This window comes from Malaclemys terrapin, chromosome 8 (genome assembly GCF_027887155.1).
Source record: "Malaclemys terrapin pileata isolate rMalTer1 chromosome 8, rMalTer1.hap1, whole genome shotgun sequence".
In the NCBI taxonomy this organism is placed as follows: Eukaryota; Metazoa; Chordata; order Testudines; family Emydidae; genus Malaclemys; species Malaclemys terrapin.
In genome coordinates, this window is record NC_071512.1 from 109,622,980 (window position 1) to 109,642,613 (window position 19,634).

Here is a 19,634-nt window from a genome sequence, read left to right on the forward strand (position 1 = left end):
TCGTATGACCAGCATTTACCCATGACTAGCTGGCACATTACTGGACTTGACTTGTCCCTGTCTATGTAAAAGTCGTGCTTAGCCTGGTGTTAGCAGATGCAACTCTTCAGGGTGGAATTCCAACTCAGTGCAGTTTTCTAGTGAAGACTAGCCCAAAGAGAGCTGAAGTAAGAAAGGGTGGGGTATGCACTGTTTAACTATCAAACTATGGAGTAGTGTTGCTGCTTTCTGTAAGAATCTTAAATGTACTAAACTGTACCATAGAAACTTTATGGATAGTAATTCCATGCTTGAATAATAAAAATATAGCAGTAGGGATATCTTACCGACCCCCATCTGATCAGGATGGTAATAGCGACTGTGAAATCATCAGGGAGATTAGAGAGGCTATTAAAATAAAAAACTCAATAATAACGGGGGATTTCAACTATCCCCATATTGACTGGGTACCTGTCACCTCAGGATGGGATGCAGAGATAAAGTTTCTTGACACCATTAATGACTGCTTCATGGAGCAGCTAGTCCTGGAACCCACCAGGGAAGAGGCAAGTCTTGATTTAGTCCTAAGTGGAGCACAGGATCTGGTCCAAGAGGTGAATATATGAACCAGTTGCAGGGCCGGCGCTAGCCATTAGACGACCTAGGCGGTTGCCTAGGGCGCTACAATTTTGGGGGCGGCGACCGCGGCGGTATTTCGGCGGTGGGACCTTCCGCCGCCTCTGTGGGGGGCAGCATTTCGGGACGGGACCTTCCGCTGCCTAGGGCGACAGAAAATCTGGCAGCGTTCCTGACCAGTTGGTAACAGTGACCATAACATAATAAAATTTAACATCCGCGGGGAGAGAAGACACCACAGCAGCCCATCACAATAGCATTTAATTTCAGAAAGGGGTGCTACATAAAAGGGAGGAAGTTAGTTAAACAGAAATTAAATGGTACAGAGCCAAAAGTGAAATCCCTGCAAGCTGCTTGGAAACCTTTTAAAGACACAATAATAGAGCCTCAACATAAATGTATACCCCAAATTAAAAAACATAGTAAGAGAACCAGAAAAGTGCCTCTGAGCTAAACAACAAAGTAAAAGAAGCAGTGAGAGGCAAAAAGGCATCCTCTAAAAAGTGGAAGCTAAAACCTATTTAGGAAAATAGAAAGGAGCAAAAAACTCTGGCAAGTCAAGTGTAAAAATATAATTAGGAAGGCCAAAAAAGAATCTGAAGAACATCTAGCCAAAGACTCAAAAAGTAACAGCAAAAAAATTAAATACATCAGAAGCAGGAAGCCTGTTAAACAACCAATGGGGCCACTGGACGATCGAGATGCTAAAGCAGCACTCAAGGACAATAAGGCCATTGCAGAGAAACTAAATTAATTCGTGGCTGAGGACATGAGGGAGATTCCCAAACCTGAGCCATTCTTTTTAGGTGAAATTAACAGGCAGCAGGTTTAAAACAAACAAAAGGAAGTACTTCTTCTTCGCACAGTGAACGTCTGGAACTCCTTGCCAGGGGATGCTGTGAAGGCCAAGACTATAACAGGGTTCAAAAAGCACTAGATAAATTCACAGAGGATAAGTCCATCAATGTCTATTAGCCAGGATGGGCAGGGATGATGTCCCTACCCTCTGTTTGCCAGAAGCTGGGAATGGGCAACAAGGGATGGATCACTTGCTGATTCCCTGTTCTGTTCATTCCCTCTGGGGCACCTGGCATTGGCTACTGTCAGCAGACAGGAGACTGGGCTAGATGGACCATTGGTCTGACCCAGTATGGCCATTCTTAAGTGAACCAGTTGCCTCTTTTCAACTCCAAGGCGGCTGCTTTGACAGTTTGTAAAGTGTTCTGGAATTCTTGGAGACAAAAGGTGCTGCATAATGTGAGTCGTTATCATTATGTTATTACCTAAAGCTATGACAATCATTTAAATCTTAATACCCAAGAGTCCAGAAGGTCACCTCTATGAACCTATCACACTTTACATGACTCAGTGACGGAAAGAAGCCTCTCTCTCCCTACAGGCAAAGACGCAGAGAAGATAAGCTACAGATGAAAATTCAGGTAGCATAGGAAAGGAGTTACAAGCCCTATGATTTTCCTTCCTGAAAGGATAAAGGCTGCACTGGCAACCAAATCCCACTGTTTGAAATGTGGAAAAAAAGAGACCAAGTAGTATCACAGGAATAAAAAGGCCATGTCTCTGCCATCCACAGCAAATGACTCGATAATATCAAATGGTACTTGGAATGTACTGGATGGCCAGCTACAGAGTATTTTTTAAATAATTAACACGTTGGGATCACCCAGTTGTGCAGTTCAGATTCATCTGCACATTGTAATTGCTACTGTAGTCACAACTTAATGAATCATCAATTGCGATAGGATCAATGAGCCAAACTGAACAACAAACTAACGTTTGTAAAATTCATGCCTGAGGCAACAGCGCTCTCTCTCTCTCTCTTTTTACACTTCCATCACTTTTAGTGTCTGATTAGTAAAGACAAGAATCCTTCTGCATCCTTCTCCTCTCTCTTCTTTGTGAAAGACACACTCTGAAGGCAAAAGTTCAGTTTTACTCCACCTGAGCCTTGGCATTAGTCCTCTGATCAGTTACAAAGTTTTTAACAACAAGCACATGAAGGAGGGAAGCTGCAATGTAACAATTACGTTCCTTACTAATCAGGTGGACTCTCGTTAACCTGTCAGCAGAGAATTTTTCATGAGATATCATTGCTCCTGCAGATAAATTTGAACCAATCGAGTCACTAGGCCCTCTAGTGTGCTACTTTCTTGGATACAGTCAGTATCCGAAGACCGGGGTACCCAATAGCTTTCCTGCGAAGGACAGGATGCAGGAAGTGGCAAAGGCACTGTGGATCCCCATAGTCTGTATCCACACAGCCAGCTTGAGAGGGATTTTTCCCTCATTAGCATCCGATGAGTGTTGACAACAAGCTCATTTGTGACTCTAACTGCCCCTGTAATGCCAGTGAAGACATTCACTTGAAAATGTTCACAGCAAGACTCTACCTGGTGCTAGTCTGCCTTGCCCATTGGGAAAAAAAGAGACCAATGTATCTTTGAAGATGGGTGTGTGAATCAAGAAAGCATCTCCCTTATCTTCTCACTTCTAAAATGAAGAAACATCTGGTTGAGGCCAACATGAAATCTTCTCCACGTATGTGGCATGCTCCAGAGATTCTGGATGGTTACCATGCATTAGCTACTGACAGATTGTGCCACCCTCTTTCCGCACTCCTGGAACAGAGAGCAATCTCTTGGCATTGCCTGGAGTGTTTTCTGTTTGAGATGGTGTAGTCACAAGCTGCTGTGCTGTGCATGTCCAGGCCGTGAGAAGTTGTGAATCACAAAGTGGGAGGATATCTCCCTCACTCTTCCACAGACTCAGCCTTTTTCTCCTTTGCTCTTGTTCTCTATATTGAATATTCTCTGATCCTGGGCCATGCATCCTCCAGACATATACCTTTCCCCACAACACTATTTAACATCACTAGCCAACAATATTTTCCTCAACTTATAATCAATACTTTCACTACCCTTCTTTCCTCTCCAAGGTGGCCAGTGAGGATGACAAAGGTACTATTAAAATCAGAACAGGAGTACTTGTGGCACCTTAGAGACTAACAAATTTATTAGAGCATAGACTAACACGGCTGCTACTCTGAAACCTATTAAAATCAGAGACATAGAAAGATTAATTTTAACCTTGCTTGGCTGGTAACGGTGATATACAAATTGTGGATTTGTGAAGAAAAAAGCAAGGCTTTGATTTCTAAGTTGGAGGAAATACTCCACAGTTTAAACGCTTCCAGTCATCCCCACCAGGCAAGAAAAGATCATTTTGTAAGTTTTGGGATATAACTGCATGAAGTTACAACTCTAAATCAGCATTTGCATGTCTCCATTGAACTCTCAGATCTAGAATTTGGAGAGATTTCATTTGGGCCGGACCCCTGCAATAAAAGGACTGACGCAACAGAGCAAAGGATTAGCATGCCAGATGAACACAGTGCAGTTTTTCCCCCTGGCATCATCCATCCTGGAGAGACAATCTTGAAAAGAGAGCTTTTATCATCCTTCACACTCGCTGGTTTTCTTTGGGAGAAAGGATTTTTTAAACAGCTCTGGAGCTCTAAGCAGAAGGAAACTGAGCAGGTGAGAGGTACCAATAAGAATGACTGCTGTATTATTAGACCTGGAAATTTCACAGAAGACAATCAACAGTTTGCAACTGCTATGGGGAAGAAGCTGTCTGAATACCGTAAGATTAATGAGAGATTAATATTCAGGTGAGCTTCTGAAAGAGCCTACCGAGGGCAAATATTTGAACCCTCAGTGCACCAATTGTGCTAGGTGCAAAAACTGAGTACAATTAATGAATTAACAACAACATGACGACTTCTTGAGGCAATGCTATTTATCTGTAATCTCTCACCAACTTCCTGGGAGACTGGGCTGAATGGTTTTTCCTGATCAGTAACTGGTACTATATTTCAACAGGTGCCTTAACCATAGACTCTCCCCTACTCCAAACAGTATTAAAAAAAAAAAGACAAAAAAGACACAAGAAAAAGTAGGAGCTGAGCCTTGTGTCTGAGCTCAATGGATTGAAACCAACTGTTAAAATAATCACTATTGGCAGGTCTTTGTTGCAAGCCAACTTCATTTTGTACTGTCAATGCCTCAGGCTGGGATCAAGAGGTGGTCAATCGATAATAATGGTCTGATTATACGTCTTCTTGAAGAGGGGAAGGAATGGGAAAAGTATAAATGAAATTTCCTCTTCTGCACGTATTGTAGGTGAGATATGAATGAGAAATTCCTTTATCATACTTCTCCCAGCATGGAGGTCTGGTTTTTGAAGCGCTGTGGTTGCTTCAGCTATCTGAGTTCATTAACACACAGTGTTGTTTCAAACTTACAGTTTGCTGGGTGTCTCATTAGGATACAGGTTCCCATCTTGAGGATGGTTTATTTGGGGCTGTGATTTTTAGTGGGAAAGTAGAGAAGAAAAGGTGGATCTCTAACCAGAGAGGGTTATGTAAGAAGCTTCTCATAAGCATAAGGTTTAATGATGTTTTGTAGGTGTTTGCACTGAAATCTCTGCAACTGGATGGGTACTATATAATGCTTTGTTCTCTCTGCGGATTGTTTCCCATGGAACAACTTACTGAAGATCACTGTGGTGCTGTTTCCATTTCTATCTATATATGAGAGACAGAGCGTGTGTACACACAAGTTACCTTGTAATAAACTAGTAAATGACAACATACATGCCACAACTACTTTAATGCTGGCTTGCTCCCTATGACATTTTCAGGAGATTTTTCCAGTTTTATCAGTCAGCAGAAGATATCAAGCAGGGTTGCACTAAAGAGCACAGCTGTCAGTAATAGGTTGCTATGCTTCTCCATGTAAGCTCTCAGAATGAGCTATCTTGAAGTAGATCCAGCAGTAAGAAAGGCCTTTTGAGCTTGAAATATATGGTAAGTAAGGAACTGTTATTCTTTAACTTCTGAGGGACACTAGTAGAGCTGAAATGTATGGGATGTTTGTCTTCTTTTCATATGAGTAGTGTTTATGGATGCAACTACTCAAGTCTTCCAAAGTTACAAATTAATTAGATCTGTGTCTCTTTTCTAATAGAATTAACTCAATCTCCATTCAAGTGCATCTTATGCTTAGAAAGCAACTGTAAAACAGAATTATGGGGTTCCAGGTCTATTTTCTTTGAATGGCTTCCAGATCAAATGTGCACACAGTTCACAAATAAAATATTTTGAATAGTTACCAGCCCTCCAAACTCAATCTGTGATCTGGGAGTCAAGCTGGATTTTGCCTCACATATTATCACCAGCAAAATGATCTCAGACCAAACCAGGCCACAGTGATACCCATGCAATCCCATGGTCTTCCACTATGCCCCCAATGTGTGTGTAACTCAACTTCCCTCATTGTTGTATGCAGTACAGTTGTAGCTGTGTCGGTCCCAGGCTATTAGAGAGACAAGGTGGGGGAGGTGATAGCTTTTACTGGACCAACTTCTATTGGTGAGAGACAAGCGTTTGAGCCCCAGTTAGCTCTTCTTCAGCTCTGTGTGGCTCAAAAGCTCGTCTCTCTCACCAACAGAAGTCGGTCCAATAAAAGACATCCCCTCCCCCACCTTGTCTCTCAACTTCCCTCAGATAGCTAGGGACTAACCAGTCCTACTTCTTCAACAGGATGTCATGATGTGATAGGGTCTAACCAGTATGGCTTCTGCCAAGGAAAATCAAGCCTCACTAACCTATTAGAATGCTTTGAATATTTCCATAAAATAGCAGCTAAAGGAGAACTGGTCAACATAATTTATTTGGACTTTGTCAAAAACCCTCATAAAAGACTATTCATGGGATGAGAATCATAGGACTGGAAAGGACCTCGAGAGGTCATTTAATCCAGTCCCTTGCACTCATGGCATGAGTATTATCTAGACCAGGGGTGGGCAAACTATGGCCAGCTGGCCGAGCCGCTTTAAGCCGGCCGGTGAGCTCCCGCTCCGGCGCTGCACCACGCGGCTTGGCCCCACTCTAGCACTCCAGCCAGGGTGCTGGGTCGGGGGCCACACCACACAGCTCGTCCCTGCTCTGGTGCTCCAGGCGGGGCACAGGGTTGGGGGCCACTCCATGCAGCTCCTGGAAGCCGCGGCATGGCCCCGCTCTGGCTTCTACACGCTCCAATGGCCCCCTCTGGCACTCCAATGGGAGCTGCAGGGGTGGTGCCTGTGGATGGGACAGTGTGCAGAGCTGCCTGGCTGCGCCTCCGTGTAGGAGCTGGAGAAGGGACACGCTGCTGCTTCTGGGAGCCGCTTGAGGTAAGTACTGCTTGGAGCCTGCACCCCTGAACATGCCCCCCCCCCCCCGCACTGCAACCCCCTGCCCCAGCCCTGATCCCCCTCCCACTCTCCAAACCCCTCGATCCCTGGACCACCCTCCATTACCCCAAACCTCTCATCCCCAGCCCCACCCCAGAGCCTACACCGCAGCCAGAACCTGCACCCCTTCCTGGACTCTTGCCCCAGTCCTGATCCCCATCCTGCCCTCCAAACCCCAATGCCCTCCAATCCTGATGCATTGGTCCCAGCCCAGAGCACCCTCCTATACCCCAAACTCCTCATCTCCAGCCTCATCCCAAAGCCTGCACCCCCAACCAGAGCCCTCACCTCCTCCCGCACCCCAACCCCAATTTCGTGAACATTCATGGCCCACCATACAATTTCTATTCGCAGATGTGGCCTTTGGGCCAAAAAGTTTGCCCACACCTGATCTAGACCATCCCTGACAGATGTTTAGCTAACCTGCTCTTAAAAATCTCCAATGATGGAGATTCCACAACCTCTCTAGGCAATTTATTCCAGTGCTTAACCACCCTGACAGTTAGGAAGATTTTTCCTAATGTCCACCCTAAACCTCCCTTGCTGCAATTTAAGGCCATTGCTTCTTGTCTTATCCTCAGGGGTTAAGAAGAACAATTCTTCTTCTTCCTTGTAAGAACCTTTTATGTACTTGAAAACTGTTATGTCTCCTCTCAGTCTTCTCTTTTCCAGCTGAAACAAACCCAATTTTTTCAATCTTTCCTAGACCTTTAATCATTTTTGTTGCTCTTCGCTGGACTTTCTCCATTTTGTTCACATCTTTCCTGAAATGTGGTGCCCAGCACTGAACACAATACTCCGGTTGAAGCCTAATCAGCACGGAGTAGAGCAGAAGAATTACTTCTCGTGTCTTGCTTACAACACTCCTGCTAATACATCCCAGAATGAGGTTTGTTGACTCAGATTTAGCTTGTGGTCCACTATGACCCCCAGGTCCCTTTCCGCAGTGCTCCTTCCTAGACAGTCATTTCCCATTTTGAATGTGTGCAACTGATTGTTCCTTCCTAAGTGGAGTACTTTGCATTTGTCCTTATTGAATTTCATCCTATTTACTTCAGACCATTTCTCCAGTTTGTCCAGATCGTTTTGAATTATAGTCCTATTCTCCAAAGCACTTTCAACGCCACCCAGTTTGGTATCATCTGCAAACTTTATAAGTGTACTCTCCGCCATTATCTAAAGCATTGATGAAGATATTGAACAGAACCAGACCCAGAACTGATCCCTGTGGGACCCCACTCATTATGCCCTTCCAGCATGACTGTGAACCACTGATAATACTCTCTGGGAATGTTTTTCCAACCAGTTATGCACCCACCTTATAGTAGGTCCATCCAGGTTGCATTTCCCTACTTTGTTTATGAGAAGGTCATGTGAGACAATATCAAAAGCTTTACTAAAGTCCAAATATATCATGTCTATCACTTCCGCCGTAGCCACAAAGCTTGTTACCCTGTCAAAGAAAGCTATCAGGTTGGTTTGACACGATTTGTTCTTGACAAAGCAAGGTACTGCCATGAATCAGAAACTGGCTAAGAGACAGAAAATAAAATAAAGGACTAAATGAACAATTTTCATCATGGCAAAAAATATCAGGAGGTGCCACAAGTTTCTACATGAGGCCCGGCACAGTTTAGTAGTTTTATTAATGACCTGGAAAAAGGGATGAGTAGTGATGAGGCAATGTTTGCAGAGGACACAGAATTAGTTAGCCTAGTGTGAACAGTAAAGATGACTGTGAAGGATTCAGGGGGGCTAACAAAGCTCAGTGAATGGGCAACACAATGGCAGATGAAATTCCACATAGACAAGTGCAAGGCAGTGTATGCTCGGAGGAATAATTTGAGCTATAGATACAATTTACTGAGTTCTAAATTCACTGTAACCACTAAAGTTAATAAGAACATAAGAACGGCCAGACTGGGTCAGAGCAAAGGTCCATCTAGCCCAGTCTCCTGTCTGCCGACAGTGGCCAATGTCAGGTGCCCCAGAGGGAATGAACAGAACAGGGAATCATCAAGTGATCCACCCCCTGTCGCCCATTCCCAGCTCCTGGCAATAACGCAGGCATCCCTGTAGCTAGTTCATAGACTCATCGACTTTAAGGTCAGAAGGGACCGTTATGATTGTCTAGTCCGACCTCCTCCATAACGCAGGCCACAGAATCCCACCCACCCACTCCTGTAACAAACCCCTGACCTATGTCTGAGCTACTGAAGTCCTCAAATCGGGGTTTAAAGACTTCAAGGTGCAGAGAATCCTCCAGCAAGCGACCCCTGCCCCATGCTGCGGAGGAAGGCGAAAAACCCCCAGGGCCTCTGCCTATCTGCCCTGGAGGAAAATTCCTTCCTGACCCCAAATAGGGCAATCAGCTAAACCCTGAGCATGTGGGCAAGACTCACCAGCCAGCACCCAGGAAAGAATTCTCTGTAGTAACTCAGATCCCACCCCATCAAACATCCCATCACAAGCCATTGGGCAGATTTACCGCTAATAATCAAAGATCAATTAATTGCCAAAATTAGGCTATCCCATCATACCATGCCCTCCATAAACTTATCAAGCTAAGTTTTGAAGCCAGATATGTCTTTTCCCCCACTACTCCCCCTTGGGAGGCTGTTCCAGAACTTCACTCCTCTGATGGTTAGAAACCTTCGTCTAATTTCAAGTCTAAACTTCCTGATGGCCAGTTTATATCCATTTGTTCTTGCGTACACATTGGTACTGAGCTTAAATAATTCCTCTTACTCTCATTACCCCTCTGATATATTTATAGAGAGCAATATCATCTCCCCATAGCCTTCTTTTGGTTAGGCTAAACAAGCCGAGCTCTTTGAGTCTCCTTTCATAAGACAGGTTTTCCATTCCTCGGATCATCCTAGTAGCCCTTCTCTGTACTTGTTCAATTAAGACCTCTGCTCAAAGTGCAGCAGTTGTCAAAAAAAAAAAAAAAAAAAGGGGGGGGGGGAGCAATGCTAGCATGCAAAAGGAATAGGAAAAAGAATACTGGAAATTTTATATTGCTATTATATAAATCAATGGTATGCCCTTATCTGAAATAATGTGTTCAGATTTGGTTACCTAGTCTCAAAAAGTATTTTGAATAAATAAAGGAGGTTCTGGTATGACAAAAGAATGGTACAAAATACCAAAAAATGTCCATAGGAGGCGAGAGAGAAAAGATAGGAACTAATTACTTTAGAGAAGATACCTGATAAACGTATAGCAAATAAACGGTATACCAAAGATACAATTACCACTCTCATTTGTATTTCCTAGACCACCAGAACAAGATGACATATAATGAAACAAAGGCAGAATATTTAAATATAATAAAAATAAATAAAAGAATACACTTTCTGCCTACAAACAATGTAGAATTAGGCTCTAGAATTCTCTACCAAATGATGATATTGACACCAAGACTTTAGGAAGTTTAAAAAAAAATTGGACATTTATATAGACGAGAACACAGTGTCACAATAAAAAGGATCCCTTGTATGATTCAGATCTCATCCACATATTCCTAGATGTCATTTGTGGAACACAGTCAACAATTCTGTTGAAATAGGAATATACGTAATCCACGCCACACTCTATTATCTGTGTTGGCATAGCAGGATAATGAGAGTTTAAAAAATAGCTAGAAATGATTTGTCACTAAAGTCAGGGTTTATAATACCTCTAAATACACAAAAAGAACAAATCGATTAAGATGGTGAATTTTTATAGGTACTTTTCAGAATGGAACCACATTTTTAGTACTTTGGATTTTGAAAACTATTTGGTATATGCTTGATTGTAGTATGTATCCCCATTCTAGGTAAAAGTTCTTATTGCAAGAATCGGGTAGCAAGGAAGTATATATTTTGCTGTCTCTTCTGTTTGCCATTTATAATTTTCTCACTTCTACCTGGCAGAATTCTATCCAGACCTTACACTTTTCCTGCATCAGGTACTGTTTTCAAGTGTTTCAAGACCATTGAAGCCACAAGAATGCCAGGCAGGCTATGACAACTCTCTGAACCACTCCTGACCCAATCTCAGGAGATCTGATTTGGGAGGTTTTCACATCAGGGTACAATTTCCAAGGGTTCCACTCTGTATTGGTTATGTGAGATTCCATTCAAAACTTTTCAAAGGATGTATTTCTTGCTTCATAAACTTAGTGGAATAAACCTGACTGACAATGTCAGTGCATGCCAGTCTTCTGATGGAGTTGGTCATTGTGGATACATTATATGGTCATGTACCATTAGTTAAACATTTAAACAGAGATGAGAGATGGAAATAATGGTATTTGGGTCTAATAAGTTCTACAGATCTGCTGATTCTCCTGTTTGGAGAAGAGATTGACAACACTAAGCTTTCTAAACTAAACTAACAGCAAAAAATAAATTTAAGTACATTAGAAGCAGGAAGCCTGCCAAAGAATCAGTGGGGACACCGAACGATCGAGGTGCTAAAGGAGCACTCAAGGAAGACAAGGCCACTGTAGTGAGGCTAAATAAATTCTTTGCATCGGTCGTCACTGCAGAGGATGTGAGGAAGATTACCACACCTGTGCCATTCTTTTTAGGTGACAAATCTGAGAAACTGTCCCAGATTGCATTGTCAACAGAAGAGGTTTTAGAACAAATTGATGAACTAACCAGTAATAAATCAACAGTACCAGATGGTATTCACCCAAGAGTTCTGAAGGAACACAAATACAAAATTGAAGAACTGTGGTATGTAACCCATTGCTTAAATCAACTTCTGAACCAGATGACTGGAGGATAGCTAATGTAACACTGATTTTTTTTTACAAAGGCTCCAGAGGTGAGGATCACCGGTAAGCCTAACTTCACTACTAGGCAAATTGGTTGAAACCACAGTAAAGAACAGAATTATCGGACACAGATGAACATGATTTGTTGGTGAAGAGTCGACATGTCTTTTGTAGAGGGAAATCATGCCTCACCAATCTATTAGAATGCTTTGAGGGTGCCAGCAAACATGTGGACAGGGTGATCCAGGGATATAGTGTACGTGGACATTCAGAAAGCCTGACAAGGTCCCTTACTAAAAGTTCTTAAGCTAAATAAGGAGCCATGGGATCAGAGGAAGGTCCACTCAAGGATCAGTAACTGGTTATAAGATAGGAAACAAAGGATAGGAATAAATGGTCAGTTTTCACAATGGAGAAAGGTAGGATCTGCTCTGGGACCAGCGCTGTTCAACATATTCATAAATGAGCTGGAAAAAGCGGTAAACAGTGAGGTGGCAAAATATGCAGATGATACAAAATTGCTCAGGAAAGTTAAGTCCAAAGCTGACTGCGAAGAATTACTGATATTTCAATAAACAGGGTGACTGGGCAACAAAATGGCAGATGAAATTCAATGTTGATAAATGCAAAGTAATGCACATCGGAAAACATAATCCTGATTATACATACAAACTGATGGGGTCAAAATCAACTGTTACCACTCAAGAAAGAGATCTTGAAGTCATCGTGGATAGTTTTCCAAAAACATCTGCTCAATGTGCAGTCAAAAAACCCAGAATGTTACGAACCATTAGGTACAGAGAAAATATAATACTATATAAATCCACAGTACCGCCACACCTTGAATACTGTAGTTCTGGTCACCTCATCTCAAAAAAAATATTAGAATTGAAAAAAAGTACAGAGAAGGGCAACAAAAATCATCAGAGCTATGGAACAGCTTCTATATGAGGAGAGATTAAAACGCCTGGAACTGCTCAGCTTAGAAAAGAGACAGCTAACGAGAGAAGATGACAGAGGTCTATAAAATGTGAATGCTGTGGAGAAAGCAAATATGGAAGTGTTGCATCCCTTCATATAACATGCAAACCCAATAAATTACTAGGCAGCAACTTTAAAAAGAATTATACAAGTTCCTGGAGGACAGGTCCATCAATGGCTATAAGCCAGGATGCTCAGGGATGCAGCCCCATACTCTGGGTGTCCCTAGCCTCTAACTGCCAGAAGCTGGGAGTGGATGACAGGGAATGGATCACTCAATAATTGCCCTGCTCTGTTCATTTCCTCCTAAGTGCCTGGCATTGGCTGCTGTCAGCAGACAGGATTCTGGGCTAGATGGACCATTGATCTGACCCAGTATGCCCGTTCTTATGGTCTTTGGCTGACAAAATTACTTCTCAGTTGTCTCGTTTGCAGCCAGGAAAGCCACTCTCTTTACACTACAGCCATTTAGGATACCCTGGCGTGTCTAGGTATTAGCAGCACACAGGATACAATGATGTAACAACTGTTATTACCCAGGCAATACAAGGGGAGTTAAACAGTGATTGTGAATGCTCTTGGCCCTAGTTAAAGTTAAGTCCTTGATGCTCATCTCTACCCCTATGATTCTCGGGGAGTCAGAACCTCAAGAAACCTCCTATTTCCCCCCCATCCCCAAGATCTCATTTTGCAGTCACCACCTTAGCAGCTGAGAAACGAACAAGACTCTGAGGTAGTCAACATGGCTGCTAAGTCTGCCTGTCAGAGCAATATACGGGCACCTGCTGTTGAGCAGTGCAAGGCATTCTTTCCTTATGAGTAGAACGTGCATCTTGCCTCCGGGGGCTTGAGACTGAACAGTGAACGCGTCTCTCCAGCAGGGCAGGGTAGAGCACCACACATCGCTCATCCACAAATAATTGGCTTAATTTTAACTTTTGTTAAAAACATGGTACACCACCAGCTAAGGCAAAAAATCCTTCTAGGCAGCTCTGTTCCTATCCATGTCACAGTGATCTTAGGAAGTTTCCCAGTGCAGCACAGCATGCAGAGACTCTCTGTACTACAGCACTCCGGAATGCAATGTTTACAGAGGGCATTTAACCCAATATCACATCAGTCTCTTCTAGACAGTTAGTCTAACTTCAGTGAAAAAGAACAGTGGGATTTGAATTTGTGGCACAGTCTCCCAAGGGAGAGTATAGAAGACTTATTTCTTAGGCCATATAAAACTAGACTCCTTGAGCAAATACAGGAGAGAACAGTCGTGTATTGGCCAGGAGGATGGACAAGACATTTCTAATCTCACCTTCTTCTACAGAAAGGGAACATTTCATCCCTCGTAAGATGAGCTACAGTGTACATTTGGGGTTGCAGCATTCAACTTTGCGTACAGACATACTGCATCTAAACCAAACCAAACTCTCCTCCATAATCCATCTAATTTTATAACTGTTATTGACACATTTTTTCTTGGCAAGAAGATGTAAAGGAAAATGAGACAAACATTAGCCCAAAGGGGATGTTCCAACTGATCCTTTTGTAACTAACCAAGCATAGACAAGGCTTAAACACAGCTAACTTTTGTTTACCATTGCAATGCTGAAAACGCTGTTAGATGAGTGTTTACAACAGGACATATTGTTTCAGGCCTTTGGAGATCCAGCTCTCTGCAGAAATCATTTGCAACTGTCAAATGTTTATCATCTGCAGTGTTTCAAACTGGGTAACTCCAGGAACTGGGAAGGAGCCAGCAGCTGGTGAGAGAAATTAAGCTCATGACATGGTTCAGTAATCAGTGAACCACAATCAGAAGGAGGTGCTTCCCACCCCGATACAATGTACTCTGGAGTTTTACAAGGTTCTGGGGCTCCATTAAAATGCACCAGAACTTCCCTGACTTCTGGCAGGGAAAGTCCATCAAGTGAAACTAACCTAGTGGATTAATTGAAACTAAAGCCTACTGTGTACGTAGTCCCTCTGTTGCTATTTTGCTTCTCCTCAAGAGGAGCTACTTTATGGCAGAGTTTGGCAGCACACCAAAGATGAATGCACTGGGGCTCAAAACAAGCTCAGTTACGTAGCAGATAATAAGTTTAGGATACAAGGCCTGAGGGATTTCTGTAAACGAATGCTGGAAATGGAAGTTAGAGATAATATTTTAGCATTCATTAAACTTAAAACAAGGAGAATTAAGCTCTAAATGTATTTCTTCAATGTTGCCTTGATATGACACAACATGCTCTGGGCAGCAGAGGGCTGAAAAGTCTGTTCACAGAGCATCAAGGTTCATCGAGGTTCAGATCATTTCTCACCACTGTTTATTCAGGCTACAAACTGCAGTGTAACGACGCCTATGTTCCAAACTCTTGGGAGAAAGCACAGTACTTCACAGCTGAGCGAGCTCACTACACTGGCCAGGCGACGGTAAACCTTGGTGAAAGATCCTGCGCTACTTTTTCCCTATGCCTGCCAATTGGAATTTGCAAATTAATACTGACAGAATGCAGATTACGAGAGACCAGTGGAGAACATAATTACCTCTGCCTTTCTTAATATAGCGACGAAGCTGAAGATGCAAGGCATTTTGTTAAAGAGCACTAAGTGGAGACTCCTGTAATCAGGTTGTTCAGGATAGGAAATATTGCCAAATTCTTGCCACATTGCTCATCCTTCGATTTACATTTCATATAATCGCCCTACTTAAAAAGCTCTATAATGCTAGACGTAATCCTGCACACTACAACTGGATAATATATTTATTAATTTGTTACATGGAGTACCCACTAACTATCCCTGAAGGTTTCCTTGGGAATGTGTGTCAATTTATTGATTCTAACCCTCCCCTGTTTGCTTTGCTTTCACCCTGCTGCTAGGCATGCAAGAGTGTACTTGTATGCTGCTTCAGGTCATAATTGAAAAAGACAGAAATGTTCAATATGACTCATACATAATTCAGCTTATCAGCTGCCCAGGAGAAAAAGAGAAGAGGAGGTGTTCGCATGTCTCCCTCACCCGCTATCAACAGGAGAAATAATTTTCAATTACGCTAAGTATATGCAGCTCTGCTCACAAACTGGATTTGAAGTTAGACAGAAAAAAATAGGGAGATGGAAGTAGCAGATTAAGGATGTAGCAGGGAATCAAACTGTTCCAGAACATTCACATGTTTGAGCTCCTGGCTCCTACAGAAAGAGATGAGACTCCAGCTTGTGTCTGAATAGAGTAAGTTAGCAATCAGAAAAGACAATGTGCCACTGATGCACAAAACCCAGCAGAAAGCTAAATCAAATAAAGCTCCAGATTAGTCTGCAATGAGGACAACAGAGAAGTCAGCTAACCCCTGAGTGTTTGTGAACTTCTGGCTTCAATGCTAAGGTCTGTGTTCTAAAGATCAAATTGTGGATAAGAATTCAAAAGGTTGTAATGTAAAATCAATACGTGCTGTGTCTTTAGCAGCATGTACCCCTGAGAATGTCTGTGATCAGCAGAGCTCTGCCATGCACCTGGGATCTCTGCACTAGTCAAGCAAGCTCTTGAAAGACAGCAGGTCTGCACTATTTCAATTTCCACCTGACAGCAATTACAAAAATTATGTTAACCTTGCTATCAGTGAGAAAAGCCAAACCCCACTAAGTTGCCTGAGCATTTCACCCTCCCATTTAATTTTCTCATTTGCCTCACACAAATCATGTTCCGTTTCCAAACAGCTTGGTGGAATTCTTGTTGAGGAAGAAAAGCAAGAGAAAGGGGAGCCTGGGCCAAAAAATATTCCCTGAGATGTGAGTGCTGGAGTGCGCCCTGCAGGATCAGCTAGCCAGGCCTCGTACACACGCTGACAGTACCTGAGCAAAGAGAGACGTGGTTTCAGGTATAGCCACAACGCAGGAGAAGCATCACAAACCCCCATGCTCATGCATAGCAGCCATCAGGTGCAATGTGGAAATGGGCACAACAAACAGGGGCATTGAGAATAGAAGGGCAAAGATTTGGCTAAAATAATAAGAACTTATCTGTAAAAATCCTCAAAGGAGAAAAAAGTGTAAATCACTGTGTCCACGTCTAATTAGCTGTGTACCATATTTGAACGAACGGAGCTCATCTTCTCCCTCAGCCCCAGGGAATGTGAGTGGGAGATTCCCTGGTCCCCCTGGGTGTGCATGCACCCAACAAACCAGCACATACCGGGTTGAAAGAGACGTTCCATTTTAAACTCCATTTCCACTCCCTCAGAACTTCCATCAATATTTGCCTTTGGGGATGAAATTCCCTGCTTAATTGCAGCCAACAGCACACATTTACTTTTTTACACTGTGGTAACGCCCACCATGGGCTTGGTGCTTCCTCTAGAGCGGAGGTAGGCAGATGGGGAATGGAGGCCCGAGTTACTTCATGGGAAGTATGCAGTGGAGCAAAGAACTGAACAGTTTCCCAAGCCTCTGGCTAGTGCCCTATCCACTGGAGCGTCCTTCCTCTTTGCTAAGTCTGGCACCAACAAACAAAACCAGGAACTTCAGCCAAATGTTGTGGTTTAGTTCTCATAGTACAGTTAAGCCCTCTTCACTGTAGGATTATCCAATAGTTTATCCATACCAAGTATTCTGCTTCATCTTCTGTTGGAAAACAGCCCTTCCTCTTTTATCAGAGATATCGAATGCAAATAAAAATTCCACTTGGAGGAAGTCCTGCCTTTGAGCACCGCAGGGCAATTTATAGAGTCACTATATAAACAAATACTATCATATCCATGTATAGTAAAATAAGTAACTTTATCTTAGACAAAAGTGGACAATAATTATTACAATCTATAAAACAATTACATGGAAAAAAACAATGGTATCTAAAGACACTGTCCCTTTATACGAAATACAGACAAAAACCATTTAAAAGCAGGACCGGCACAAGAACTAAAATAAAAGTCATATTATACTGCAGGCAAGTATCAAGATCTTTATATCAAGCGTACTGCTTTATGTAGCCACTCCAGTCCTCCGTAAAGAGAGGAAACAGAATTGAAAGTTATTACTACAACAAAAAGTAAAAACAGCTAAATTCCACACCAGCTGCAAAAGCTGAAGAGCGACTTGCAAACCCATACACAACAAACTGGCAATTTAGTCCAGATGGGGTAGAAATATAGATTAAGTTTTTCACATTTCAAAGTGCAGGTTCTTAGATACCGTGGAGAGGGGCACTGTAGGACAGACGAGAAAGACCATAAAAGTGTGTGTCTGGCTAGATCCCAAAGCTGGTAGTGGGCATGGCACAGATGCACTTCAAAGCGAAGCTCACAATCTACAGCTCCTTCCTGCTCATAAACATTAACAGACAAAGAGTTCTGTCATTGAAGGAAACGATGGCCACTAATACTTGAGGCCTACGGCCTTCCAGAACTAATCCAGAATACCTCGGTATTATCTGGAGTCACTAAGAAAACCTGTAGATATCAAAGCCAGAAAACATACCATCAGCCACTATGCCAACATGAGAGATTCTCACCTACCTTCTAACACTGTTAATTTGGCACTGGTGTTTATCTCCCCAACACTGTTGGTTGCGGTGCACTCATAGATTGCTTCATCTCGATGAACACGCAGGGGTTGAATCCGGAGAACTGATCCTGACCCATCATCAAACTCAATAACCTGGACAAGGAAAAGAAAAGAGTTTTTTATTGGCTTCCTACTGAAATGGAGACTGAAAGTGAGAATGAATTCAGGAATAGAATCCATAAATACAAATATACCACCTGACAAAAGAGACGTTCCTTATCCAGTGAAGCAAGAAACTTCAGGATTAGGAATATACTTGCCCTTTGAGGAGTCCCGGAACAAAAGGAGATCCAATGCTGTTCTTTATGAAACAATTAAAACTTGAAAAAATATCAACCCGCTAATACAGATGTGGATCCTCTGACTTCAAACACCTGGACCATATTTACACTGGTGATTTTACTAATCACACTGATGGATTTTATTGCCAACTTTAACCCTGATAAAATATAAAAGAACAGTGCTCTAAGAGCCTGTGGATTAGAAGAGAAATATCGGTAAGTGCGGGACAATATGCTGAGCCACTTCAGCAATCACTAACTTCAATAGGAGCTGAGGATGCTTGGTACCGTCTAGGATCGGGCCCTTCACAACAGTGGCACAATCAACAGTGACATAATTACAGTTCCTTTCCTAGTATAATCAACAGTCACTCATCTTTCCATCATGCAAAGGTGGGAGAAGTATTACTCCAACTCTTCTACATGGCAGAGAAGAGGGGAACTTGCTATGCTACAGGACCGTTATAAACTACTCTTTAATGGCAGGTTGCAAAGCCTCAGGCCACAGTTAACTTTAGACTCATCCTGTTTCAATTACTGAAAGGAGCAAAACGACGGACACATGGAAAACTGAACTATGTTTGTGGTAATAAAGGAGGCAGGGCTACGCCTTAGGGGCACAGACCTCACCTCATCAGGTTATCACTCAGGTCACATATGAAGTGACTCAGCAATGCTGAGCACTAGGACGACCTGCTTCAAGCCCAGACACTGTGCGACCCCCTCTCCTGCATGCAGTGCTGTGTCCCGTGAAAAACTCTTAATGCTACACATCCAAAGGATAAAGAAGAAAAAACTGACAGGAGTGGTCAGCAGAAACCACTGGAGATGAAAGAAGTGGCAGGAAACAAGAGAAACAGGCAGAAGGTGAAAGATAAGTAGGGTGAGAAACGCCACTGGTGAGAAGTCTCCTGTGCCCAAGGTAGAAAACGGACACAAGAAACCCATTTCAGGTGCCAGGAAGTGGCAGATGGATCAGAGGAGGCCGCTCCAATAAGAAAAGCAAAACCATCAAAGAGATGGAAACACAGAGGAAGGGTTAGATTCCCAAGAGTGGAGGGGGAAAAAGGGCATGACCCAAAGGGAAGATAGGAGGAGAGGTGGGGAGAGGAACTCAAATTG

General features: G+C 42.8%; 1 protein-coding gene across 5 annotated transcripts in view; it reads right to left on the reverse strand.

The window, feature by feature from the left end:
• PTPRF (protein tyrosine phosphatase receptor type F) overlaps positions 1 to 19,634 on the reverse strand; it is a 570,835-nt gene that overhangs the window by 245,420 nt on the left and 305,781 nt on the right. For all 5 annotated transcript variants that reach the window (XM_054037699.1, XM_054037700.1, XM_054037697.1 and 2 more), the window contains one exon: positions 18,183 to 18,324. In XM_054037699.1, coding sequence (XP_053893674.1) covers positions 18,183 to 18,324 — 142 coding nt within the window. The remainder of the gene's footprint in view (positions 1 to 18,182; positions 18,325 to 19,634) is intronic.